The 26,957-nt window shown below is 47.5% G+C and overlaps 1 protein-coding gene across 1 annotated transcript in view; it reads right to left on the bottom strand.

The window, feature by feature from the left end:
- Nucleotides 1-5,065: 5,065 nt before the first annotated feature.
- The window catches only part of ARL1 (ARF like GTPase 1), a 39,068-nt gene continuing 17,176 nt past the window's right edge, over nucleotides 5,066-26,957 (bottom strand). Inside the window, exons 5-6 of the mRNA XM_073545019.1 lie at nucleotides 7,319-7,497; nucleotides 5,066-5,468 (exon numbers count right to left, since the gene is read on the bottom strand). Of these exons, the coding sequence (XP_073401120.1) occupies nucleotides 5,438-5,468; nucleotides 7,319-7,497 (210 nt within the window). The 3' untranslated portion in view covers nucleotides 5,066-5,437. The remainder of the gene's footprint in view (nucleotides 5,469-7,318; nucleotides 7,498-26,957) is intronic.

The raw sequence follows: 26,957 nt of genomic DNA, 5'->3' as shown, positions 1-26,957 counted from the left end.
CAAAAAAAAATTGTGCTTCCAAAATTGTGCTGATGTAAAGTAGACATGTGGGACATGTTATTTAATAAGATATTTGTGTGATGTATCTCTGTGATTTAAGGTCATAAAAATTTAAAGTTTGAAATTTTCAAAATTTGCCAAATTTCCATCATAAATAAACACAAGTCATATTGAAGAAATTTTACCACAAACATGAAGTACAATATGTCACGGACAAAAAATCTCAATCACCGGGATCCGTTAAAGCGTTCCAGAGTTATAACCTCAAAGTGACAGTGGTCAGAACTGTAAAAATTGGCCTGGTCATTAAGCTGCAAAATGGCTCTGTCACTAAGGGGTTAAACTAACTAGACTTAAGCCCTTCATGACCAATGACATATTTACAATGTTTTGACAGGGCCAGTGATGTATCTACCCAAAATGGTATCATTAAAAACATCAGCTCGTGGTGCAAAAAATAAGGCAAAAAGCAACAGGTAGAGAATAAATGTACCACTTGGGATCAGTAGAGTAATAGCAGGAGTGGTACTATAAAACTTAACTTTTAATATTAAATATAAAATAAATATCCAAAAAAGTCTTACCAGACTAAAGTGCAAAACAGTGCAGTGCCACACAAACAAGACATAGCATAAAATTGTAACCAACAAATAGAATCAAATCCCAGCAGTGTTTACTGGCAATAATTCAATTATAAATGACGTGATAAAAGAAACATTTGATAAATTATACTAACAAGTATTAATTTGTATATGACCCAAAGGTCAATCCCCATAGAATAAACATATAAACACAACCATCACTATATACAATGATTTCTAACACTCTCACCCAGTCAGAAGTATGAGACTGCCAAGTTCATGTAATGACGACTTGAGATCAATTTGAATAGGAGTTCGCTACTCCCAACACACTTTGTCTCATAATGATTCTTCAGGGGAGTAAGAACCGACCGAGTGGGGAACATCTCGCCATAGTCCGCTGATATGGTAGCATAAGCCCACAAAGCGGCATCACTCTGTCTGCACAATACAGCGCAAGTGTGTTTAAACAGCATACGCCGGCACTGCTATTGGAAGCTATAGAACAGGCTTCCAGTTGGTGAAATGTGACTTCCGGGTACGACGTCACATCTGGGCCAATATACCACATGATGCATGACGTGCAGAAGGTCCTGCGCTGCGGGGATATGGTCCGGGTAGCGTACATAGCAATGTATACACTGCTTAGTGAAAAAGGGGGCGTTGAACAAAAATACCCCACACACATCCCCTGGACAAAGCAGTGTATACTAATAAGGCAGATAAGGCAGAATATAAGACTGTCAAATGGGCACTCTCTCTTATCAGTGCCTATTACCTTGCGCTGTTGAAAAGAAACAATCACCATCAAAATGGTGCCGTCGGCTGCACCTGCACATTAGCATCTATTGCATTCTGATAGATGCTACTGCGCAAGAGCCTCCTAGTTGCTGCAGACAAAATGAAAATACACTACATCAACATGGCACCGTGGGCTGTGCCTGCGCATTAACATCTATCACTTACCGATAGATGCCACTGAGCAAGCGCCTCTACCGGGCTCCTTGTCGCTGCAGCCAAAAAAATTTACACTACAACAAAATGGCGCCAGAGGCAGTAGCAGCTATCGGTACACTATAGATGCCAACATGCAGGCGCAGTCCACGGCACCATTTTGATGTAATTTCATTTTGTCTGCAGCAACTAGGATCTGGCGGAGGCGCTTGCGCAGTAGCATCTATCGAAACGCGATAGATGCTAGTGCACAGCCGACGGCGCCATTTTGATGGTGATTTTTGTTTCTTTCCAACAGCGCAAGGTAATAGGCACTAACTGACAAGTGATAGTGTGCAGGTACCGCCATTTTGATGAAGTGACATGTTTTTTTCAAATACACAGTATATTCATTATGCAAACTAGGGGACAGGTCACTGAGGGATCAGTGCCCTGCATTATGAATATATAATCAGTACACCACAAACATGAACCGTGCCTTAGGACACAAGCATATCATTAACTAAAAACTAAAATTAAGGATTAAAAAAAGCACAAGACTGATTTCATCAACAAAGGTATAATTTTATTCAGTAAAACAGTGCCGACCTGACATTGTGTGTAGGTTACTATGCACAACCCTGCTGACAGGTTCCCTTTAAAGGAGCGGTGTAAGCCGCCTTAGGTGGGAGCCCTGATACCTCATGCATTACCTCCATTTTTTTTATATTATTACAACCACACTCAGATGGCACAAACATCAGTTTCATACAGTAGTTTTGGTAAAAAAAATGTAAAGAAAGTAGCACAGGTAGTTGACAAAGTAAGTGCATGCCTGCCTGTATGGGAGACCTACTTACATAGGCAACCCACCAGATGGAGACACAACTAGAAGTCTCCGCATTTCAAAAAATAATTGTCACACAGCACTAAAGAGGCATCAATTTCCACAGAGTAGAAACAGTAGAATAGGCCTCTGACACACCTTCCATCACAGGCAACCCACCAGATGGAGACCCAAGTTGGAGTCTCCACATTTCAAAAAATGTCAAGCATTATTAAAGTGGCATCAATTTCCAGAGTAGAAATATTATAATACTAGCTGAAGAGCCGGGCATATGCCAGTCGAAGTGGAAACTGGAGGCATTTAAAAATCAAACGGCAAATCAGATGGAATGAGGGGAATTCTTGCAATAAAAATGTCCTCTCCTTTGGCACATCCTGTTGCTGAGCTGTGTATCTAATCCTCTCCTGTGTGATACAGTCTGCTGAGTCGTGTATCTAATCCTATCCTGTGTGATACTGGGCTCCCCCTGCAGTCTGTGTCGGCACGGTAATAAATTGTTATTTCGAGCTTTACAGAAGGACGATAACACCATATAAATGATAAGAATAGTAGGCCTCAGTTACAACTGTCTACAAGGAAAACTGTTGCTCATAGCAACCAATCACAGCTCAGCTTTCATCTTTTAAACAGCTCTGGTGAAATGAAAGATGCTTAGTGATTGTTTGCTATGTGGAGTGGGCGTGACTTGATACACACACACACATACATACACTCAGTTTTATATATAGATAACCAATTGATCACTAGCTCATGTTACCTGCATGTCAGACATCTCCAGAATCAAGTTTCCCTACAATATCTTTATTTGTTAATAGTTAAAATGACCATAATCCATGGTTCACACCAAACCGTGCATAAACACAACAAAAATAAGTGTTCAAAATACCATTAAAATGGGATTGTCTACAAGTCCCTTTTATACACTATGGTCTCATGTCAAGTGTTGATAAACCAACCTTTTTGATAACACCGTGATATACTTAGTTGATAACAAAGGCCCAGGGTTATATCCCCCATTGATAGCCAAATTATATATAAAGGTGGTTAATAAGTCTGCAGACAGATAGATATTGCTGTTTTTACCAGTCTACTGTTGGCATAGATAAAATAGCACAGTGTATCAATGCCACAACCAATGTCCATAAAAGCCAACCAGTAACACATTACAGATACAATAGGGAACGCTGTATGCTGTTGCCAAACAAACTGTGATACTCATCTTTTAGTCGCCACCTGCTATAGATTATTATGTGCCTCAACGCGTTTCACCCATTAAGGCTCATCAGGAGTAAGATATAGCGAAGACGTGTCCTGATTCAGTGTGACAAAGCAAGCAAGATGCACGATCTGCCCCATTTTAAACACCACACCAATGACACATTCCGCCCATTCCTGTACTTAGCCTCTCTCTTTCCACTGCCCTGTAGTGGGTTGCCTATGGGGTAATAAGGGGTTAATGTCACTTTTGTATTGTAAGGTGACATTAAGCCTGGCTTAGTAATGGAGAGGTGTCAATAAGACACCCCTCCATTACTAATCCTAAAGCTTGTAAAGGGTTAAACACACAGGCAGAAAAAAGTATTTTAATGAAATAAAACAAACAGTTTTCCATCTTTATTGTTCTCCTTATCCATGTGACACCCCAGATCTCCTGTAAAATAAAAAAAAAAACAATATACCATACCCATATGGTGTTTTGTGTCCCACGCAGTAATCCATATCCGTGGGAGAATCAGTTTACTACCGGAAGCGGTGCTAATGCTCCTCCTGCTTAAGCCAGTACATGTCCAGGCCCGTCTGAAGTTTGCTAGAGCATTTGGATTATCCAGAAGAGTATTGGGAGAATACTGTCTGATATGGTCTGATGAAACCAAAGTAGAACTGTTTGTTAGAAACAAAACTCGTCATGTTTGGAGGAGACAATGCTGAGTTGCGACCAAAGAACACCATACCTACTGTGAAACATGGAGGTGGCAACATAATGCAAAGGGACCAGGACGACTGAAAGAATGTACATGAAAGAATGAATGGGGCCATGTATTTAGAGATTTTGAGTGCAAACCTCCTTCCATCAGCAAGGGCATTGAAGATAAAACATGGATAGGTCTTTCAGCATGATAATGAGCCCAAGCATCCCACCAGGGCAACGAAGGAGTGGCTTTGTAAGAAGCATATGAAGGTCCTGGAGTGGCCTAAGCCAGTCTCTAGATCTCAACCCCATAGAAAACCTTTGGAGGGATTTGAAAATCCATGTTGCCCAGTGACAGGCCCAAAACATTACTGCTCTAGAGGAGATCTGCATGCATGGAGGAATGGGCCAACATACCACTAAAAGTGTGCGCCAACCTTGTGAAGACTTACAGAAAACGTTTGACCTCTGTCATTGTCAACAAAATATTGACATGAACTTTTGTTACCGACCAAATACTTATTTTCCACCATAATTTGCAAAATAAATCTTGCCAAATCAGACAAGGTGATTTTCTGGATTTGTTTTCTCCTTTTGACTCTCATAGTTGTGGTCTACCTATGTCAAATACAGGCCTCTCTCATCTTTTTAAGTGGTAGAACTTGCACAATTGGTGGCTGACAATACTTTTTTTTCCCCAATGTAGCTTTCATTTAAACAGATGATAGCTAAGACTACCTAAGTAATGTTAAAGCAAAAACCATGGAAACTGATAAATGAAGATGTCACGGAAAGTTTACTATAATAAATGTTTATTTTATACAGATGGATTTCAGAGTAGAGTCTTTACACAGCCGAAGGCCATTCTTCCAGATGGCCATCATAAAAATCAATCAAGAGAAAAAGATATGTGATCTCAAAACTGAATTTTACATTTCCCCAAATTGTAATTATCATTATAAAACAGTCATAAATAAAGTGAAACTAGACTACAGAATAGGCGCAACTAGTAGTATGATACAGTGCTATTAGAGATGGGTATAGATGTCAGACTCCTTTGACAATCACTGTTGGAGCGTAGTTAGGTGGTGATGGTGCATATTTACATCCAGAGCCATTCTTACAGTGTGACATTGAATAGAAAGGAATGTGCTGGGTAGGTTAGCATTACTGCCTGCTCTTCAGAGACTCCACTAGCCTGCAAGACAAGGAAAACAAAGTCTCATACACACAGTATGAAGCCACCAAAATTAAGCCTTACCTTGGTTATAGACATCCACAGCTAAAATATAGCAATCAATATATTTATTATATATCCTCCCTTAATATTTGGGATAACCCCTTAACACGTAATAAAGTGAGGTCCCCCTGTTTGGTGCAGGCTCCGGCGATGAGCTCACACCTTCTCCAGCACATGACAGGTGAGTTGTGCCCCTAACAGCTGCAGGAGGATTTGCAATCCACCTGCGGCTGTTAACATTTTAAATGCCGCTGTCAATCTCTGACAGCAGCATTTAACAAGCATGCGCAGGAAGAGCGTTGCAAACCACTCCCACAGTGCCTTTGTCACATGACTGTGGGTTGCCGATGGGTTGGCATGACAACCCGGGGTCTGCAGGAGACCCCCTGTGGTTGTTATTGACATTGCCCAGCGGTCGGCGCTCATAGCAAGTGAGCTTTTCTGCTACACACAGCAGGGCTTCATCAGATGATCGCTGCTTCAAGTCTCCCATGTAGACTATTGAAGCAAGTTAAAAGTGAAGAAAAAAAAAAATATATAAAAGTTTAAATCACCCCTCATTTGCCCCATTCAAAGTAAAACAATAAAACACACACATTTTGGTATGGCTTCTTTCAGAATCGCCCAATCAATATTTTTAAAAAATCTGATCGGTAAACGGTGTCACACTGTTGGTTTTAACTGAGAGGAACTGTAATGGAAAATTCCATATATTATTATTAAAGAACCGCTGTCGTGAGTAGGCACTATTCAGTACTGGGTATATTCATTAATAATGTGGAGAAACAGACGTCTGGGAAGCAGCAGCTACTGAGGATGAAAGGACACCATTCATGTAGGAAATCACCAGACCCACGGGTTTGACACCTTGGGTTATACAGGGACCGGTAGATCCAATAATTGGTGTGGGTGTCCAGAAACTTGTACTGTAATATATTCAGGAAACTATCCTGTATTGTTTGTGACAGGCATGAATGTCCACAACTGGGTGCTGCGATTATCCAAATGGTCTGTCCTGCCCAGGGAAGCAAGTGTGTCACAGGGAGAGTGAACGCGCTGTTCAGGAGAAGCACTGAGGGTGCAGAGGAATAGCGCTTGGTCTGTGGCTGGACGCATGTGCTGCTGGTATGAGAGACGCTGTTAGGCTGTGTGCACACGATGCAGATTTGCAGCGGATCCGCAGCGGATTTTACCGCGCAGAAACGTTGCATATCCGCATTGTGATGTACAGTAGCCTTAAAATCAATGAAAAAAAAAACCGCTGTGCAGATGCTGCAGATTTTTCTGCGCGGTTTTCCTGCGGTACAAAATCCGCAGCATGTTACTTCTTTTGTGCGGTTTTCCATCTCCCATGTCACCAAATCCGCAGGGGGAAAACCGCAGTGGAAAACCGTACAAAAACGGCAGGAAAAATGCAGGTCATTTGACCTGCGGATTTCTTCAATTATGTGCGGAAAAATCTGCAGGGCCAAAAAGTACGTCTGCACTCAGCCTTATATGGAATTTTCCATTACAGTTCCCCTCAGTTAAAACCAACTGTGAAAAAATTCTGTTTCTGATGAAGGTCAATTGTATAACCGAAAACATTTAAAGAAGTAAAAGAAGAATATTTAACTGGATGCCTTTTACAATAAAGGAACTGTCAAATCAATTTTTCTTTTGAGTGCCAAGTTTTTGTACTACATTGTTAGTTGGCTGGATACCCGACTTATGCACCTCCCTCCTCATTGAGTGCCGTGTTTTTTCTATTTTTGCAGGATAATAAAAAAGTTATGGCTCAGGGAAGATTAATATGTTGTCTCGCTTACCATTCCATAGCTTCATCGAGGCCAGTGCCTTTTGTAGCTGATGTCTTGAAAATTTGCCATTTACGATCCTTGAGAGCGGGTAAACCTAATGAATTTGCTACCTCTGTGGGGGTCATTGCTTGTTCCATGTCTTGTTTATTTGCAAAAACAACTAAAATGGCCTTTTTCAGCTCCTCTTCCTAAAAGAAAAAAAATGAAATTGTAGTGTGATTTGCTTTTTAGGTATGTGCAATAAGCAGATATTTAGTCTTCCAGGATTCAGACTTTGCACATTTAAAGGGTTATCCAGGACTAGATTAATTTTTTACTATGAGTCTAAGAATTAACAGGCATGTAGTTGCTAACTACCTGTATGCTCTGCCCAGCATAGAGCTCTGTCAGCACAAAGGGGTCACCGCTTCTGCAGACAACACGTCGAAAGAGCAGCGGCTCCTATTCTGTTCTGACGACGGGGCATTTCTGCCTATGTAATGCAGATTGACAGCTGATTCCCTGCTGCATAACTGCGGGGAGCCGTCTGTCAATCAGCATAACGTCGGCAGTCACGCCCCGTCGACAGAGCAGCCTGGAAAAGGAAGAGCTGCTCTGTTGACGTAGAGTAGCTGAATCACTTGCCAATTATTTTTTTTTTACTATGAGCCAAAAACTTAGTCCTGGATAACCCATCTAACATTTTTAAGGAAAATGACCAAACTAACTGATATGTTTACTATATAGTGACTTGGGAAAGTATTCACCCCTCCCCTTAACATTTATTGGGTTTTGCTACTTCACAACCTGGAATTTCACAGCTTTTTATAGGGTTTTTATCAGTTCATGTAAAGAACATGCCTACAACTGTAACAATATGGGTCTTCTTTTTATTGTTACGCAAACAACAAATAAGACAAAATAACTGAGAACTTCAGTGTGCATAAGTATTCACCCCAAAAGTCAGTACTTTGTAGAGCCTCCTTTTGTGGCAATTACAGTTGCAAGTCACTTTGGATAAGTGTCTATGCGTATTCCACATCTTTCCGCTGGGATTTTTGCCCATTCCTCAAGACAAAACTGCTGCACCTCCTTTAAGTTAGATGGCTTCCTCTGGTGAACAGCAATCTTCAAGTCTGACCACAAATTCTCAATTGGTTTAAGGTCTGGGCTTTGACTAGGCCACTCCAATATATTTGCACGTTTCCCCTTAACCCACTTGCCTGTTGCTTTAGCAGTATGATTTGGGCCATTGTACTGTTGGAAGGTGATACTCCATTCCACTCTCAAATCACTGACACACCAATACTGGTTTAGTGGAAGAATATCCCTGTATTTTGCGACATCCATCATTTTCTAGTCTCAAATCATTTTCTCTGTCCCTTCTGCCAAAAAACATCCTCACAGCATACTGCCGCCACCACCATATTTCACTGTGGGAATGGTATTCTTGGGGGGTGAGGAGCGATGTTGGTTTGGTGCCAGACATTATCTTGGTGGCTACAAAGTAAAATTCTGGTCTCATCTGCCCACAGAGCCTTCCTCCATACATTTTCAGAGTCTCACATGTCTTTTGTCAAACTCGAAATGAGCCTTACAATTTTTGTAAGTAAAAGCTTTTTTTTGCCCATCCTTCCATAAAGGCCACATCTATGGAGTGTATGGCTTAATGTGGTCGTATGGACATATACTCCAGTCTCTGCTTGGGAACTCTGCTGCACCTTCAGTCTTACCTCTCTGCATTGCCTCTCTGAATAATTTCCTCCTTGCCCGAGATAAGGCGACCCTCTCTTGGCAGGATTGTTGTGGTACCATGTTCTTTCCATTTGATGATAATGGATTTGATGGTGCTCCAGGGGATCATCAGAGATTGGGATATTTTTTATTTTTTTTTTTTATAACCCAACCCTTGTACTTCTCAACAGCTTGTTTGGACATCTCCTTGGTCTTTATGGTGGTGTTTGGTTAGTGGTGGTGCCTCTTTGCTTAATGGTGTTGCAGCCTTTGCAGTTTTTCAGAAAAGGTGTGTATATACTGACAGACAATGTGACACTTAGATTGCACACTACTGGATTTCTTTTTACTAAGCATGTGACATTATTATTATTATTATTATTATTATGCATTTATATAGCGCCATTTATTCCATGGCGCTTTACATGTGAAAAGGGGAAATATAGACAAGAGTAATATACAAGTGTAAGACAAGGGACACACAAGTACATAAGGAGAGGGGACCCTGCCCGCGAGGGCTCACAGTCTATAGGTTATGAAGGTAATTGCTTGCACCAGAAATTTTTAGGGGCTTAATAGCAAAAGTGTGTGAATGCATATGCACATGCCAATTTTTAGTTATAGGCATAAATTAAATTTATGGGATCATATATTTTTCCCACTTCACCAATTTAGACTATTTAGTGCTGATGCATCACACTCATTGTATTACAAAATTATGTAAACACGGGTTGTAATGTAACAAAATAGGTAAACCCCCTATGAGGAGGTGAATACTTTTGCAAGCCACTGTAAATGGGAAATGCAGCAAAAATTTTTATATGATTACAATGCGTGAATACACCCACATCTCGAAGCAGTTGCCCTCTACCCTAAACCCATGCCAACATGGTTTTAAATGCTTGTCAATGTGCATTTTTTTTTTTTATAAGTATATATATCTACTAGCAAAAGAAAAGGAGATTTTTGTGTACTCACCGTAAAATCTCTTTCTCTTAGCCTTTAATTGGGGGACACAGAACCTTCGGTGTTATGCTGCTGTCCACTAGGAGGCGACACTATGCATAATCTGAAAAAAGATTAACTTTGGCTCCTCCTCTGCAGTATACACCCCTGGACGGCGTCAGCCTTCTCCAGTTTTGTGCCAAAGCATAAGGAGGAACGTAACCAAATAACATAACCATGCCTGTAAGAAGGCTACTATGTACGAGCTCAAGAACAATATGAGAACTCAACAGGAAACAACGGCCCGTAAGGGCAACAGGGTGGGAGCTGTGTCCCCCAATTAAAGGCTAAGAGAAAGAGATTTTACGGTGAGTACACAAAAATCTCCTTTACTCTGTCGCCTAATTGGGGGACACAGAACCTTGGGACGTCCCATAGCAGTCCCTGGGTGGTAAGCAGTGGACGAATATTGTGCCGACAGTCCCCTAGACTTGGGGTACTGCCGCCTGCAGAACCAGTCTACCCAGGCTCGCATCCGCTGAGGACTGGGTATGAACACTGTAGTGTTTCGTAAACGTGTGTAGGCTAGTCCAAGTGGCCGCCTTGCACACTTGTTGTGCCGAAGCCTGATGCCGAATGGCCCAGGAGGCCCCTACTGCCCGTGTAGAGTGTGCCGTGATACCGGCCGGAAGAGGGGAACTGTTAAGTCGATAGGCCTCATGTATGGTGGACTTGATCCACCTGGCAAGGGTAGCCTTGGAAGCCGGCAACCCCTTGCGACTACCTTCCGTAAGAATGAAGAGGGAATCGGATTTCCGGAAAGGTGCAGTCCTGGACACGTAAATCCGCAATGCCCTGACTAGGTCAAGCGTATGCAGAGCCTTCTCCACTCTATGTACCGGAACCGGGCAAAGGGAAGGCAGTGAAATCTCTTCATTAAGGTGAAAGTTGGACACAACCTTCGGAAGGAAGGATGGTACCGTGCGGAGAACCACCTTGTCCTGGTGAAAGGCTAGGAAAGGTCGTCTGCAGGAAAGTGCTGACAATTCCGACACTCTGCGTAACGAGGTGATAGCCACTAGAAAAACCACTTTCTGAGACAGAATGGAGAGTGGAACTTCTCTAAGAGGTTCGAAGGGTGGAGCTTGCAATGCTGTCAGGACCAGATTGAGGTCCCACGTATCCATCGGACGTTTGTAGGGAGAAACCAATCGGGAAACTCCCTGGATGAAAGTCCTTACTTGCGGTTTAATAGCAATGCGCTTTTGAAAAAGGACTGAAAGCGCCGACACCTGACTCTTAAGCGAACTTAAGGATAGCTTGGCATCTAGGCCCGATTGAAGAAAACCTAGTACCTTCGGGAGGTAATAAGGGAGTGGGACTTGTCCATGAGATTCGCACCAAGAAAAGAAGGCTCTCCAGGTACGATAATAGAGCTTGGCAGAGGCAGGCTTCCTTGCCCTGATCATAGTTGCAATGACTGCCGGTGAAAAACCTGCCTGGGTTAGAATCCAGGTTTCAAGGGCCATGCCGTCAAATTGAGGGCCCCTGAATTCTGGTGGAAGAACGGACCTTGAGACAGGTCGTGGCGGTCGGGTAGACGCCAGGGGGCGTCTGCCGTAAGTTCGACGATGTCGGCGTACCAAGTACGTCTGGGCCAGTCTGGCGCGATGAGGATGGTCGGAACTCCCTCTTGCTTGACCTTCCTCACGACCCTGGCTATTAGGGGGAGGGGTGGAAAAATGTACAGGAGTCGGAACTGGGACCAGTCCTGGACCAGGGCATCCGCTCCGAGCGACCGCGGGTCGTGTGTCCTGGCCATGAAATTGGGAACCTTGGCATTGAGATGGGATGCCATTAGGTCCACATCTGGGGTTCCCCATCGTTGACAGATCTGGTAAAAAATCTCGGGATGGAGAGACCACTCCCCCGAGTCCATTCCTTGCCTGCTGAGGAAGTCGGCTTCCCAGTTTTCTACACCCGGAATGTGTACCGCAGAAAGAACCGACCTTGTGTCTTCCGCCCAGCGGAGGATATGAGCCACTTCTCTCATTGCCTGGGCGCTGCGGGTCCCGCCTTGGTGATTCACGTATGCCACAGCCGTGGCATTGTCCGACTGTATCCGTATGTGCGAGGCTGCAAGCAAGTGATGAAAGGCTCTCAGTGCCAAGAGAATGGCCCTGATTTCCAGAACATTGATGGGCAATGTCACTTCCCTCGGTGACCACTTGCCCTGTGCCCTGTGATGTAGGTGTACCGCCCCCCAGCCTGTCAGGCTTGCATCGGTAGTCAGGATCTTCCATTGTCCTGAGAGGAATGGCTTCCCTCGTGTAAGCGAGGTTGGTTTGAGCCACCAGTGCAGGGACCTCCTGGTCGATGACGTCAACCTGAACTCCCTGTCGAGGGAGAAGGGGTTCCTGTCCCAAGATCTGAGTATGGCTAGCTGAAGGACCCTGAGGTGAAACTGGGCAAATGGCACTGCCTCTATTGCTGCTGCCATCCTGCCGAGGATTCTCATGGCAAACCGGAGAGATCGAGGAGGACTGCGAAGGAGTGTGCGAACTCCCAGACGGATGGCCAGTGTCTTGTCCTTGGGAAGGAGCACCAGGCCCCTGGTGGTGTCGAATACCATTCCCAGGAATGTTAGAGTCCGAGTTGGGATGGTCGACGATTTCTGTAGGTTGACTAGCCATCCCAGGCGACTCAGAGTGTCTAGAGTGATTGAGACACTGACCTCGCAGTCTTTGAAAGTGGGAGACTTGACGAGGAGGTCGTCCAGGTACGGGACGACTAGAATGCCTCTTGAGTGCAGGACGTCCATGGTGGCCGCCATGACTTTGGTGAACGTTCTTGGAGCCGTGGCGAGTCCGAACGGAAGGGCGACAAACTGGTAGTGGTTTTGGTTGACCGCGAACCTGAGAAACCTTTGGTGGGCGGGAGCAATTGGTATGTGGAGATACGCATCCTGTATGTCTATGGAGGCGAGGAATTCTCCCTGCTCCATGGATGCAACGATGGACCGGAGGGACTCCATGCGGAAATGACGGACCCGTACGTAATTGTTGAGCTGTTTTAGGTCCAGTATGGGTCGGACGCCGCCTCCTTTCTTGGGGACTACAAACAAATTTGAGTAGAATCCTCGGAATCTCTCGTTCGCGGGAACCGGCACCACAACTCCTGATTGAAGGAGAGAGAGGAAACCGCTTGGTGGAAGACACGAGCCTTTTCTGGTGGTGTTGGAGGAACAGAAAGGAAGAACCGGTTCGGTGGAACGGAAGTGAACTCTATCTTGTATCCGGAAGACACTATTTCCCTGACCCACCTGTCTTCTGTAATAGGCAGCCAGACTTGCTGAAAGAGTAAAAGTCGGCCGCCTACTGGTGGGGTGTCTTCCGGAGGTCTCGAGTCATGATGAAGTGAAGTTCTGAGGTTTTCCTCCCTTGGGTTTCGCTTGGCCTGCTTTCGACTGCAAGCCCTGTCCGGTCGCTGCTGCGTCCGTGGGTTGTCTCTGCGTGGAGAACGGTTGCGGTTTTGCACTGGGCGCGAAACGGACCAGCCCGAGGAATTCCGAAAGGATCGGAATCGCGTCTGGTTTCTTCGTTTGAACATGCGTTTCGGTTTTAGTTGAGGGAGAGAGGTACTCTTACCCCCGGTGGCATTGGCTATCATGGTGTCCAACTTTTCGCCGAAAAGTCTACCAGTAGAATACGGAAGTCGCGTGAGGGACTTCTTTGAGGCCGCATCCGCTTTCCATTCTCGCAGCCAGAGGATGCGTCGGATCGTGATGGCGTTTGATGCTATTCCCGCTACACCTCTGGCGGAATCCAGGGCTGCATGAATCATGTAGTCTGCTACCACTGCCATCTGGACCGCTTGGTCCGAGAGTTCAGGATTTGAAGCCTGAAGACCCTCCTATAGTCTTTTGGCCCAAGCTAGGATGGCCTTGGCTGCCCAAACTGAAGCAAACGCAGGGCCCAGAGAGGCGCCTGCCGCTTCGAAAATAGAACGAGCCATGCGTTCTACTTGCCGGTCTGCTGCGTCCCTGAGGGTTGAGCTATCCGGCAGAGAGAGTAAAGTCTGCGCTGCTAGCCTAGAAACCGGAGGGTCCACTTCAGGTGGATCTGCCCATTGTTTGGTGTCTTCCTGTGGGAAAGGGTACTTCGCTTCCAGATATTTGCGATTAGCGAATTTTTTGTCAGGCTGCGCAAACTGTTTGGTAAGTATTTTCTCAAACTCATCGTGATTAGGGAAGACCTTAGGTGGTTTTTGAACACTTTCGAAGCAAATCCTATGTTTTGGGACTTCCGGGGGCGACTCTGGAATTTTTAGCACCCGATGAATAGAAGAAATTATGTCCTCAACTAGCGCTGTATTGCTAGGGGGAGAAGGTACCACGGACCTGACCGTTTCATTATCTGAGTCGGAGTCACAGATGCCCTCCGAATCCTGTGCCTCACTAAGGTGATCCCTGGAGGGCGACCTGGGGCGGGGGTCTTCTGTGGTGGGGGATCCCTGTGGTAAATTGCACTGTCTGTCTGTGGCAGGGGACTGCCCAGGAGACCTGGAATGACGCTGTCTCTCCCTAGAGGGGAACGACCTTGTGCTATAGTGCGACTCAGGTGATCGAGACCTGTGAGTCCGCTTACGTCTGTGAGAGTCAGAAGCAGCATGTTCCTGAGACAAGCTGTCCGTTTGCTGTGTACCGTCCATAGCCGGGGTCCGACTCTGCAGAGCTTGCAGCAATGTAGCAGTTAGGTTGTCTATGGACTGTGACATAGACTGAGACATCTGAGTTGCCCATTCCGGCGTGGCCTGTGACACTGAAGCGTCAGTAGGGACTCCCTGGGGTTCTGACCCAGAGTTCTGGATGCAGACCCGGCAGTGCGGATACGTGCTGCCACTAGGGAGCGTGGCTTTGCAGGCTGTGCAGAATGCATAGAAACATTCCTGCCTGGTTCTCTTCCTTGAGCCAGGCATAGTGCACAGAGGCTGGCTATAAGGGATCGTACAGGGGTGGCTACGCAGAGGGAACCCACGGAAAGCCTTATAGGAAGTATAGATTCACAGCTGAGTAATGAGAACCCAGCTGTGAGCTTACCCCACCGGTGTGCCCCTAGGTCCAGCGCCGACAGATCCAAGTTCTGTGCCCCCCGGAGACCGCTGTGATGCTTCTCTCCTGGATCTCATCCAGAAAAAATGGCCACCGGGGCTCTGAGGAGAGGGAGGAGGGGGCGGAGAGCTGAAAAGGGCGCGCTGGGCTGTGTAAAAACGCGCCCTTTCTGCCTCAATCCGCCCCTTCTATGACACTCCAGTGTGTCATTTTGGTCAGCCGGGGGGCGGGCCGGGGGGCGGGGAAAAGGCGGCGGCTTCAGCTAGGCCGAAGCCGCGGTCTAAATTTGAAGCCTGATGCCCAGGAGGGCTCCAGAGCGGCGCGGTAGTCCGGGGGGGGCGGATTTGTACCAGACCCCCCCAGAACGGTCGACTGGATAGCGGTGGGGGTAGCAGGGGTAGCGGTTTTTGTATGGGGGGCCCCTGAAGGGCTATGGAGCCGCTGCTGCTGCAGAGACAGGGACGCAGCAAAAGCCCTGTTTCTGCTGTGCCATCCAGTCCGCACCCTCCCCCGGCCCCCACAGGATCCCTCAGCCGGCCTGGGGTCCCTGGAAGCTGCGGAATGCTGCCTGATCTCCGACCCTACCTGAGGCGTCTCAACCTAATACCCCCTGCGGGGGATTAGGGAGGGTGCGTCTGTCACCGTCAGGGGGTCTTCATCCTCGCCTCGACCTCAACCCAGACCCCTTAAGGGTGTTGGGGAAGGAGGGGGGTCTCGACCTCGAACCAGGACCCGAGGGACTGGGGAGGGAGCGACATGGGGAAAAAAACCACCTCAACCTCAACCGGGTACTCCTAATAGGGGACCGAGGAGGGAGCCATGCCGGGAGTCTCCCTGGAGACCCACTTTTCTTCATCTGTATTTCCGTGAAAAAAGGAAAAAAACGGAAGAAAAAAGGTGTGCCTCCTTGCGACACTAAGCAAAAACTGGAGAAGGCTGACGCCGTCCAGGGGTGTATACTGCAGAGGAGGAGCCAAAGTTAATCTTTTTTCAGATTATGCATAGTGTCGCCTCCTAGTGGACAGCAGCATAACACCCAAGGTTCTGTGTCCCCCAATTAGGCGACAGAGTAATCTGGACAATAATGCATTGACCAAATAAGCCATATATTTATAGAGGATGTGCACATTTACCATTTGAAATGGGTGCTCGCTGTATTATACAGGCCGCAATCAAGAGTAGCTGCTGCAATTACAATACTTATAGTTCCAATCAGGGCTGTAGAATCGGTAAGCCAAACCACCAACTCCGACTCCACAGCACTGGTCACTACTGAGTATGTACATAAAGTGCAGCACAGATTCATCTCTACTAAACCTCTGACCCCACAGCCCTGCCTCACTACCGTGCATGTACATGAAGTGCAGCACAGGTTCATCTCTACTAAACCTCTGACCCCACAGCACTGCCTCACTACCGTGCATGTACATGAAGTGCAGCACAGGTTCATCTCTACTAAACCTCTGACCCCACAGCACTGCCTCACTACTGAGCATGTACATAAAGTGCAGCACAGATTCATCTCTACTAAACCTCTGACCCCAGCTTCAGTACTGAGCATGTGCATAAAGTGCAGCACAGATTCATCTCTACTAAATCTGACCCCAGAGCACAGCTTCAGTACGGAGCATGTACATAAAGTGCAGCACAGGTTCATCTCTACTAAACCTCTGACCCCACAGCCCTGCATCACTACTGAGCATGTACATAAAGTGCAGCACAGATTCATCTCTACTAAACCTCTGACCCCACAGCACTGCCTCACTACTGAGCATGTACATAAAGTGCAGCACAGGTTCATCTCTACTAAACCTCTGACCCCACAGCACTGCCTCACTACTGAGCATGTACATAAAGTGAAGCACAGATTCATCTCTACTAAACCTCTGACTCCACAGCCCTGCCTCACTACTGAGCATGTACATAAAGTGCAGCACAGGTTCATCTCTACTAAACCTCTGACCCCACAGCACTGCCTCACTACTGAGCATGTACATAAAGTGCAGCATAGGTTCATCTCTACTAAACCTCTGACCCCACAACACTGCCTCACTACTGAGCATGTACATAAAGTGCAGCACAGATTCATCTCTACTAAACCTCTGACCCCACAGCTGTGCCTCACTACTGAGTATGTACATAAAGTGCAGCACAGATTCATCTCTACTAAACCTCTGACCCCACAGCACTGCCTCACTACTGAGCATGTACATAAAGTGCAGCACAGATTCATCTCTACTAAACCTCCGACTCCACAGCACTGGTCACTACTGAGTATGTACATAAAGTGCAGCACAGATTCATCTCTACTAAACCTCTGACCCCACAGCTCTGCCTCACTACTGAGCATGTACATAAAGTGCAGCACAGATTCATCTCTACTAAACCTCTGACCCCACAGCACTGCCTCACTACTGAGCATATACATAAAGTGCAGCCCAGATTCATCTCCACTAAACCTCTGACCCCAGCTTCAGTACTGAGCATGTGCATAAAGTGCAGCACAGATTCATCTCTACTAAATCTCTGACCCCAGAGCACAGCTTCAGTACTGAGCATGTACATAAAGTGCAGCACAGGTTCATCTCTACTAAACCTCTGACCCCACAGCACTGCCTCACTACTGAGCATGTACATAAAGTGCAGCACAGATTCATCTCTACTAAACCTCTGACCCCACAACACTGCCTCACTACTGAGCATGTACATAAAGTGAAGCACAGATTCATCTCTACTAAATCTCTGACCCCACAGCCCTGCCTCACTACTAAGCATGTACATAAAGTGCAGCACAGATTCATCTCTACTAAACCAATGACACCACAGCCCTGCCTCACTACTGAGCATGTACATAAAGTGCAGCACAGGTTCATCTCTACTAAACGTCTGACCCCACAGCACTGCCTCACTACTGAGCATGTACATAAAGTGCAGCACAGATTCATCTCAACTACAGATCCTTAGATCAGGAACAGAACAGACATTTATAGGATATTTCATAACTTTCCCAAATTCTTATGGAAACATGTACAGCACATGCTTCACTGAACTACTGTACCCAATTTAATATATATTTTAGGAGTCAGAATCTGTGCATTTTATACCAGCTCAGACTCCGCAGCTCTGGTTGCAATCACAAGTCTTTAACCTCTTCCATGTTCACACGTTAAGTATTTGGTGAGTTTTGACCTCAGTATGTGTGAGCCAAAACCAGGAGTGAGTGATAAATATAGAAGTGGTGACGTGTGTCCATTATACTTTTCCTCTGATTTTTCCACACCTGGTTTTAGCTTACACATACTGTGTACACGTAGTCGTAGTTGCCTCAGTCAATTGTGACTGCAGCATTTAAGAGTTTAGGAAAGGGTGGGTTTTATTTCTGATGCCCATCTGTGCCCATGCAGTGTGACAGTGAGATACTCCTAAGCTGTCATGGCAATCGGGGACCTTGAATGGCTGCCATGCTAGTACACCTATGAAGTCTAATTTAACAATACACTGCTGTACTACAGTATTGTGGTGCATTTGTATAGTTGATGAAGCAACGCAGATTCTAGTCCCTTACGAGGACTAATTAAATATGTAAAAAGTAGAAATGTAAAAAAATTATTTAAATAAATGACGGAAAAGAAATCTAAAAAAATTAATAGAAGAAAAAGTGTCCGATAAATTTTATACCAGGCTATTTGCGCTCCTGTAGGTGTAGGATTCAAGGCTTCTTATTATCCAAAAAAGTCTTTATTATTTCTTAATAAAAAGGAGATTTTTGTGTACTCACCGTAAAATCTCTTTCTCTTAGCCTTTAATTGGGGGACACAGAACCGTGGGTGTTATGCTGCTGTCCACTAGGAGGCGACACTATGTATAATCTGAAAAAGATTAACTTTGTCTCCTCCTCTGCAGTATACACCCCTGGACGGCGTCAGCCTTCTCCAGTTTTGTGCAAAAGCATTAGGAGGAAAATACCAGAAACATAACCATGCCTGTAAGAAGGCTACTATAAACGAGCTCAAACAACAATATGAGAACCCAACCGTAACAACGGCCTGCAAGGGCAACAGGGTGGGAGCTGTGTCCCCCAAATAAAGGCTAAGAGAAAGAGATTTTACGGTGAGTACACAAAAATCTCCTTTACTCTGTCGCCTTATTGGGGGACACAGAACCGTGGGACGTCCCAAAGCAGTCCCTGGGCGGGAAGCAGTGGACGAATATTGTGCTGATAGTCCCCTAGACTTGGGGTACTGCCGCCTGCAGGACCAGTCTACCCAGGCTCGCATCCGCTGAGGACTGGGTATGCACTCGGTAGTGTTTAGTAAATGTGTGCAGGCTAGTCCAAGTGGCCGCCTTACACACTTGATGTGCTGAGGCTTGATGCCGAATGGCCCAAGAGGCCCCTACCGCCCGCGTAGAGTGTGCCGTGATACCGGCCGGAAGAGAATTGTTGAGGCGGTAAGCCTCTTGAATGGTGGACTTGATCCACCTAGCAAGGGTGGCTTTGGAAGCCGGTAGGCCCTTGCGAACGCCTTCTGGAAGAAGGAAAAGTGAATCAGACTTCCGGAAAGGAGCAGTCCTAGACACGTAAACACGCAATGCCCTGACAAGGTCAAGCGTATGCAGAGCCTTCTCCACCCTATGAACGGGAGCCGGGCAAAGGGACGGTAGTGAGATTTCCTCATTGAGGTGGAAGCTGGACACAACCTTCGGAAGGAAGGATGGGACTGTACGTAGAACCACCTTGTCCTGATGAAAAACCAGGAAGGGTTGTCTGCAGGAAAGAGCTGAAAGTTCAGACACCCTGCGTAGCGAGGTGATCGCCACCAGGAAAACCACTTTCTGTGATAGAAAGCGGAGTGAGACCTCCTTAAGGGGTTCAAAAGGAGGTGACTGTAGTGCTGTCAAGACCAGGTTGAGGTCCCACGTCTCCAATGGACGTTTGTAGGGGAGAACCAATCGGGAAACCCCTTGGAGAAAAGTCTTCACTTGCGGCTTGTTAGCAATACGCCTCTGAAAGAGCACTGAAAGCGCTGACACCTGGCTCTTCAGCGAGCCCAGGGATAGCCCGGCGTCCAGGCCTGACTGAAGGAAACCGAGGACCCTTGGAAGAGAATAGGGGAGTGGGATCTGCCCACGAGATTCGCACCATGTGAAGAAAACCTTCCAGGTACGATAGTAAATCCTGGCTGAAGTTGGCTTTCGAGCCCTGATCATGATTTTAACGACTTCCGGTGAAAAACCTGCTTGGGTCAAAACCCAGGTCTCAATGGCCACGCCGTCAAATTGAGAGCTCCTGAGTTCTGGTGGAAGAACGGGCCTTGTGACAGAAGGTCGGGACGTGTGGGGAGACGCCAGGGAGCGTCTGCTGTGAGTTGCACGACGTCGGCGTACCATGTACGCCTGGGCCAGTCTGGAGCGATCAGGATGGTGGGAACTCCCTCTTGCTTGATCTTCCTCAGGACTCTGGAGATCAGGGGAAGAGGTGGAAAAATGTACAGAAGCTGGAACTGGGTCCAGTCCTGAACCAGGGCATCTGCTCCGAGCGACCGCGGATCGCGCGTCCTGGCCATGAAATTGGGAACCTTGGCATTGAGATGGGATGCCATTAGATCCATGTCCGGGGTGCCCCAACGATGACAGATCTGACAGAAAACTTCGGGATGGAGAGACCACTCCCCCGAGTCCATTCCTTGTCGGCTGAGATAGTCGGCTTCCCAGTTGTCCACACCCGGAATGTAGACCGCAGAGAGTACCGACCTCACATTTTCCGCCCATTGTAGGATATGTGTTACTTCGGTCATCGCCTGGATGCTGCAGGTGCCGCCTTGATGGTTCACGTATGCCACTGCCGTGGCATTGTCCGACTGTACTCTGATATGAGAGTCTGCTAGCAAGTGATGGAAGGCTTTCAACGCCAGGAAGATGGCCCGGATTTCCAGGATGTTGATGGGCATGGTCGTTTCCATTGGTGACCACCTGCCTTGCGCTCTGTGATGCAGGTGCACCGCGCCCCAACCTATAAGGCTTGCGTCGGTGGTCAAAACCTTCTATTGACCGGAGAGAAAGGATTTTCCCCTTGCAAGCGAGGTTGGCTCGAGCCACCAGTGCAGGGACCTCCTGGTTTTTGCTGATAACCGGAACTCCCTGTCGAGGGAGAACGGATTCCTGTCCCAGGACTTGAGGATGGCCAGTTGAAGGGGTCTGAGGTGAAACTGGGCAAACGGTACCGCCTCCATTGCTGCTGCCATCCTGCCAAGTACTCTCATGGCATACCGGAGAGATCTGGGGGACTTGCGGAGGAGTGTGTGAACTCCCAGACGGAGAGCCAGTGCCTTGTCTCTGGGGAGAATCACCAGGCCCTTGGAGGTGTCGAATAACATCCCCAGGAAGGTCAGAGACTGACTCGGGGTAGTCGAGGACTTCTGTAAATTGACTAACCACCCCAGGCGCCTCAGAGTGTCGATCGTGATCGAGACGTTGACCTCGCAGTCCTTGAGGGTGGGGGCCTTGATGAGAAGGTCGTCCAGGTATGGAACGACTACTATGCCTCTGGAGGACAGAACGTCCATGGTAGCTGCCATGACCTTTGTAAATGTTCTGGGAGCCGTGGCGAGACCGAACGGGAGGGCCACAAACTGGTAATGGTCTTGGTCGATTGCGAATCTGAGGAACCTCTGATGGGCGGGAGCAATCGGTATATGCAGGTATGCGTCCTGTATGTCTATGGAGGCGAGATATTCTCCTTTTTCCATGGACGCAACGATTGACCGGAGGGATTCCATGCGAAAGTGACGAACTCGAACATGCTTGTTGAGTTGCTTGAGGTCTAGTATGGGTCGGACGCTGCCTCCTTTCTTGGGCACCACGAAGAGGTTGGAGTAGAACCCTCGGAAGCGCTCTTCTGCTGGGACCGGCACTATGACTCCTGCTTGCCGGAGGGAAGAAACCGCTTGACGGAAGGCCTGAGCTTTGAGCGGGGATTTTGGAGGGACAGAGGGAAAAAACCTGTGCGGTGGGCTGGTAGTAAACTCGATTTTGTATCCTGAAGACACTATTTCCTTGACCCACTTGTCGTCTGTAATAGGCAGCCAGACCTGCTGAAAGAGTAGCAGTCGTCCGCCTACAAGTGGGGTGTCTTCCGGAGGGCATGAGTCAAGATGAGGGAAAAGTCTGAGGTTTTCCTCCTTTAGATTTCGCTTGGCTTGCCTTTGACTGCCAGTTCCTGTCCGGCCTCTGTGCCGCACGTGTGTTGTCCCTGCGGGGGGAACGACTACGGTTTTGTGTTGGGCGTGAGACGGACCAGCCTGAAGAATTCCGAAAGGATCGGAAACGAGATTGATTACGTCTTTTAAACGTGCGTTTTGGTCTTAATTGAGGGAGGGAAGTACTTTTGCCCCCGGTAGCATTGGATATCATTGTATCCACTTTTCACCGAAAAGACGGCCACTGAAGTACGGGAGATTTGTTAGGGACTTTTTTGAGGCCGCGTCCGCTTTCCATTCTCTTAGCCAGAGAATACGCCGGATTGTGATGGCGTTTGATGCTATTGCCGCTACTCCTCTTGCAGAGTCCAACGCTGCATGGACCATGTAATCTGCCACCACTGCAATTTGCACCGCCTGGTCCGCCAGCTGAGGATTTGAGGCTTGAAGGCCCTTTTGCAAGAGATCAGCCCAGGGCCATGATGGCCTTGGCTGCCCAAACTGAAGCAAATGCGGGAGCCAGAGAGGCACCTGCCGCTTCAAAGATTGAACGAGCCATGCGTTCAACCTGCCTGTCTGCTGTGTCCTTGAGGTTTGAACTGTCCGGCAGCGAGAAAAGCGTTTGTGCTGCTAGTCTAGAGACTGGAGGGTCCACTTCAGGCGGATCTGTCCAATCCTTGGTGTCTTTCTGTGGGAAGGGGTACTTTGCTTCCAAATACTTGCGATTGGCGAATTTTTTCTCAGGCTGCGAAAAATGCTTAGAAAGGATTTTTTGAAATTCCGGGTGATTAGGGAAGACCTTCGATGGTTTCTGAACACTTTCAAAGGAAATCTTGTGTTCTGGTGCATCCGGGGTTGGATCTGAAATGTCCAGCACCCGAAGGATGGAAGAGACGATATCCTCAACTATCGCAGTATTGCTAGGGGGACAAGGGAGCAGAGCGGGCTGTTTCGTTATCTGAGTTGGAGTCACATATGCCCTCTGAGTCTTGCGCATCGCTAAGGAGCTCCCTAGCGGGCGAACTAGAGCGGAGGTTTTCCCTGGTCTGGGATTGTGGAGATCTGCATTGTCTTTCCCTATCAGGGGACGGCCTCGGTGACCTGGAGCCACTGTGTCTCTCCCTGGAGAGGGAAGGCCTATTGCTATGTGAGGACGCAGATGAACGCGACCTGTGGGTCCGCTTACGCCTCGAACTGTCGGAAGCGCCCTGTACTTGAGACCGGACGTCCCTTTGCTGGGTAACGTTCATAGCCGAGACATGACCCTGCAGAGCCTGCAGTAGTGTGGAGGTCAGGTTATCTATAGACTGTGTCATAGACTGCGACATCTGAGTTGCCCATTCCGGCGCAGTAGCGGTCGCAGAAGCGTTGGTAGGGACTTCTTGGGGTTCTGTTACGGTTTTTTGGGTACAGTCCCGGCAATGCGGATACGTGCTGCCGCTGGGGAGAGTGACCTTGCAGGCTGTGCAGACTGCATAAAAGCAGTCTTGCCTGGTTCTTTTCTTTGAGCCCGACATAGTACCTAGGCTGATTAATAGAGGCCCTACAGGGGTATCTACGCAGAGGAAAAAGGAGTAGGAGAGCGCTATATGGTATATAAGAATTTACAGCTGAGTACCAAGGACCCAGCTGTGATCTTACCCCACCGGTGCTCCCCTTAGGTCCAGCGCTGATAAGCCCCACATCCGGTGCCCCCCAGAGACTCTGTGCTGCCTTCCTCCAGGTGCAGCAAGATGGCCACCGGATTCTGAGGTGGAGAGGGAAGGGGGCGGAGAGCTGGAAAAGGGCGCGCTGAGCTATGTAAAAGCGCGCCTTTCCTGCCTCGATCCGCCCCTTCTATGACACTGCAGTGTCATTTTCGTCATCCGGGGGCGGGGAAAAGGCAGCGGCATCGGCTAGGCCGAAGCCGCAGTCTAAATTAGAGGCCTGATGCCCAGGAGGGCTCCAGAGCGGCGCGGTAGTCCGGGAGGGGGTCGGATATGCACCGGACCCACCCCCGGAATGGGCGACTGGCTAGCGGTGGGGGCAGCAGGGCTAGCGGTTCTTGTGTGGGGGTCTCTGGAGCGCCATGGAGCCACTGCTGCTGCAGAGGCAGGGGCGCAGAAAGCCCTGTCTCTGCTGTGCCACGTCTGCCTGCACCCTCCCCCGGCCCCAGCAGGATCCCACAGCTGGTCTGGGGTCCCTGGTGCAGAATGCTGTCTGTACTCCGACACTACCTGCGGCGTCTCAACCTAATGCCCCCTGCGGGGGATTAGGGAGGGTGCGTCTGTCACCGTCAGGGGGTCTTCATCCTTGCCTCAACCTCAACCCTGACCCTGAAGGGGGTTGGGGAAGGAGGGGGGGGGTCTCAACTTCGGACAAGTACCCGAGGGACTGGGGAAGGAGCGACATGGGGAACCGCCATCTCCACTTCAACTGGGCACCCCTAAAAAGGGGGCCAAGGAAGGAGCCATGCAGGGAGTCTCGCTGGAGACCCATTTTTCTTCATCTGTTCCGACGAAAGGAAAAAAAGAAAAAGGTGTGCCTCCTTGCGACACTAAGCAAAAACTGGAGAAGGCTGACGCCGTCCAGGGGTGTATACTGCAGGGGAGGAGACAAAGTTAATTTTTTTCAGACAGATTATGCATAGTGTCGCCTCCTAGTGGACAGCAGCATAACACCCACGGTTCTGTGTCCCCCAATAAGGCGACAGAGTAAAGCACATACAACACGTTTTGACAGTATAAAATGTCTTCCTCAGGCATATTGTGATATAACTGAGGAAGACATTTTATACTGTCGAAAAGTGTTGTACGTGCTTTTTCTTGAGAAATAATAAAAACCTTTTTTGGATAATAAGAAGCCTTGGATCCTACACCTTCAGGAGCGCAAAATAGCCTGGTATAAAGTTTATTGGATATGTATTCCTATGGTTGCATGGTTTGAGCTACGTACTAGCTACCAGGGATTTGAAGCAACGACCAGAGGAGAAATCCACCTCTGAACATCTTATGGTCCCAAGGGACCTATATGCAAGATATCAAGATTTATAAAAAGGTGAGTGCCACCTATATTCACCTACGATCTAATTATACATTTACATTGGTGCACTTTCTTCCTTTCCCTCCCTTTTTACTAGAAACTAAATGAAAAAGTGAACATTTGATATCACTGCATACATGATTGTCTAATAACTAATACATTATTTATCCCATATAAAAAAAACAGAAACAGAAAGAAAATCAGAGTGGCAGAATTTGATCCCCCAAATAAAAGGAATAAAAACATCAGAAAGTCTTATGGGTCCCAAAATCATACCAATAAAAAGTACAATATGTCCTTCAAAAAACATGACATCATATAACTCTATTGCCAAAAAACAAAGTTATGGCTCAAAGAATATTGTGACCGAATCCAATTTTTTATACAGTTAAAAAAAAAAGAAGGATTTTTGGTACTCACCGTAAAATCTCTTTCTTGGAGCCTTCATTGGGGGACACAGGTAACCATGAGTGTATGCTGCTGTCGCTAGGAGGCTGACACTATGCAAATAAAGTAAAACTGGCTCCTCCTCCGTAGCATACACCCACTGACAGGCAGGAAGTACCTCAGTTAAGTGTTAAAGCAATAGGAGAAGCAACCAACAAACTCCACATATGTACCGGCTCAACAACCAAGGCACGTAGGCCCAAAACCAGTACAAATAGGGAGGGTGCTGAGTCCCCCAATGAAGAGATTTTACGGTGAGTACCAAAAATCCTTCTTTCTTTATCGCTTTATTGGGGGACACAGGTAACCATGGGAAGTCCTAAAGCAGTCCCCAAGGGTGAGAACAGAATGAATGCAGAGAAAAAAAGGACTGAGGTCAACCGGTGTGTAACCGCAGCCTGCAGCACCTTTCCTTCCTAGGCCTGCGTCGGACAAAACATGAGCATGAATCTTCGCAAAACTTGAAAGAATGTGTGAAGAGGACTAGGACGCGGCCCTGCAACCTCTAAAGCCGAGGCCTAGCGAGAAACTGCCCTAGGAGTTATCCAGAGTATGGACCGGAGAGGGACAAGAGGGACCTAGAGAAACAAGGACAATGTCTGCACTAATGTGGAATGAAAGGGAACGGAGGACGGCAGGATAATGCTGCCAACTCAGAACTCCCCTGATTTCTCTTCTTGGTAGCCAATAAGGCTAACGGAACCAAACAGTTGTACTTACGCCACCTGAAACAGATCTTCAGTAACTGTCATAGAAACTTGAGGATGCAGGTTTTCTCACTCAAAGCATGGTCAGAATGACCTGATGGGAAAAACCCCAGTCCCTCTCAGAAGTAGGCCTCAAAGGCCATGGCGTTAAATTTAAACGACTGAACTGTGGCGGATCCGGACGGTCTGGAAAGCCCCAGGAGGCGTCCATGAGCATGTACGCCAGCTCCGGGTACCAGGTCTGACTTAACAGCTTGTAGTTGTCAGGACTACTGGAAACCCTTCTGACTGATTTTTTTTTTTTTTTTTTTTGACTCTTGTGATTAAGAGAAGAGGCGGGGACAGAAAAGGCATCTGAAACTGGGACCACGGAATCACAAGTGCGTCGCAACCAACAGCTATCGGATCCTGGGACCTGGTAACGTACCAGGGAACCTTTTGGTTCATTTAAGAAGTGATTAGGTGGGCATTCGGAATGTCCCACCTCCGACAAATTTAGCCGAAGATGG

Source organism: Dendrobates tinctorius, unplaced genomic scaffold, assembly GCF_039654945.1.
Source record: "Dendrobates tinctorius isolate UK_male_01 unplaced genomic scaffold, ASM3965494v1 ptg000139l, whole genome shotgun sequence".
Taxonomy (NCBI): domain Eukaryota; kingdom Metazoa; phylum Chordata; class Amphibia; order Anura; family Dendrobatidae; genus Dendrobates; species Dendrobates tinctorius.
Note: the sequence above shows the minus strand (reverse complement) of the source record. Positions and strands in the feature narration are given on the sequence as shown.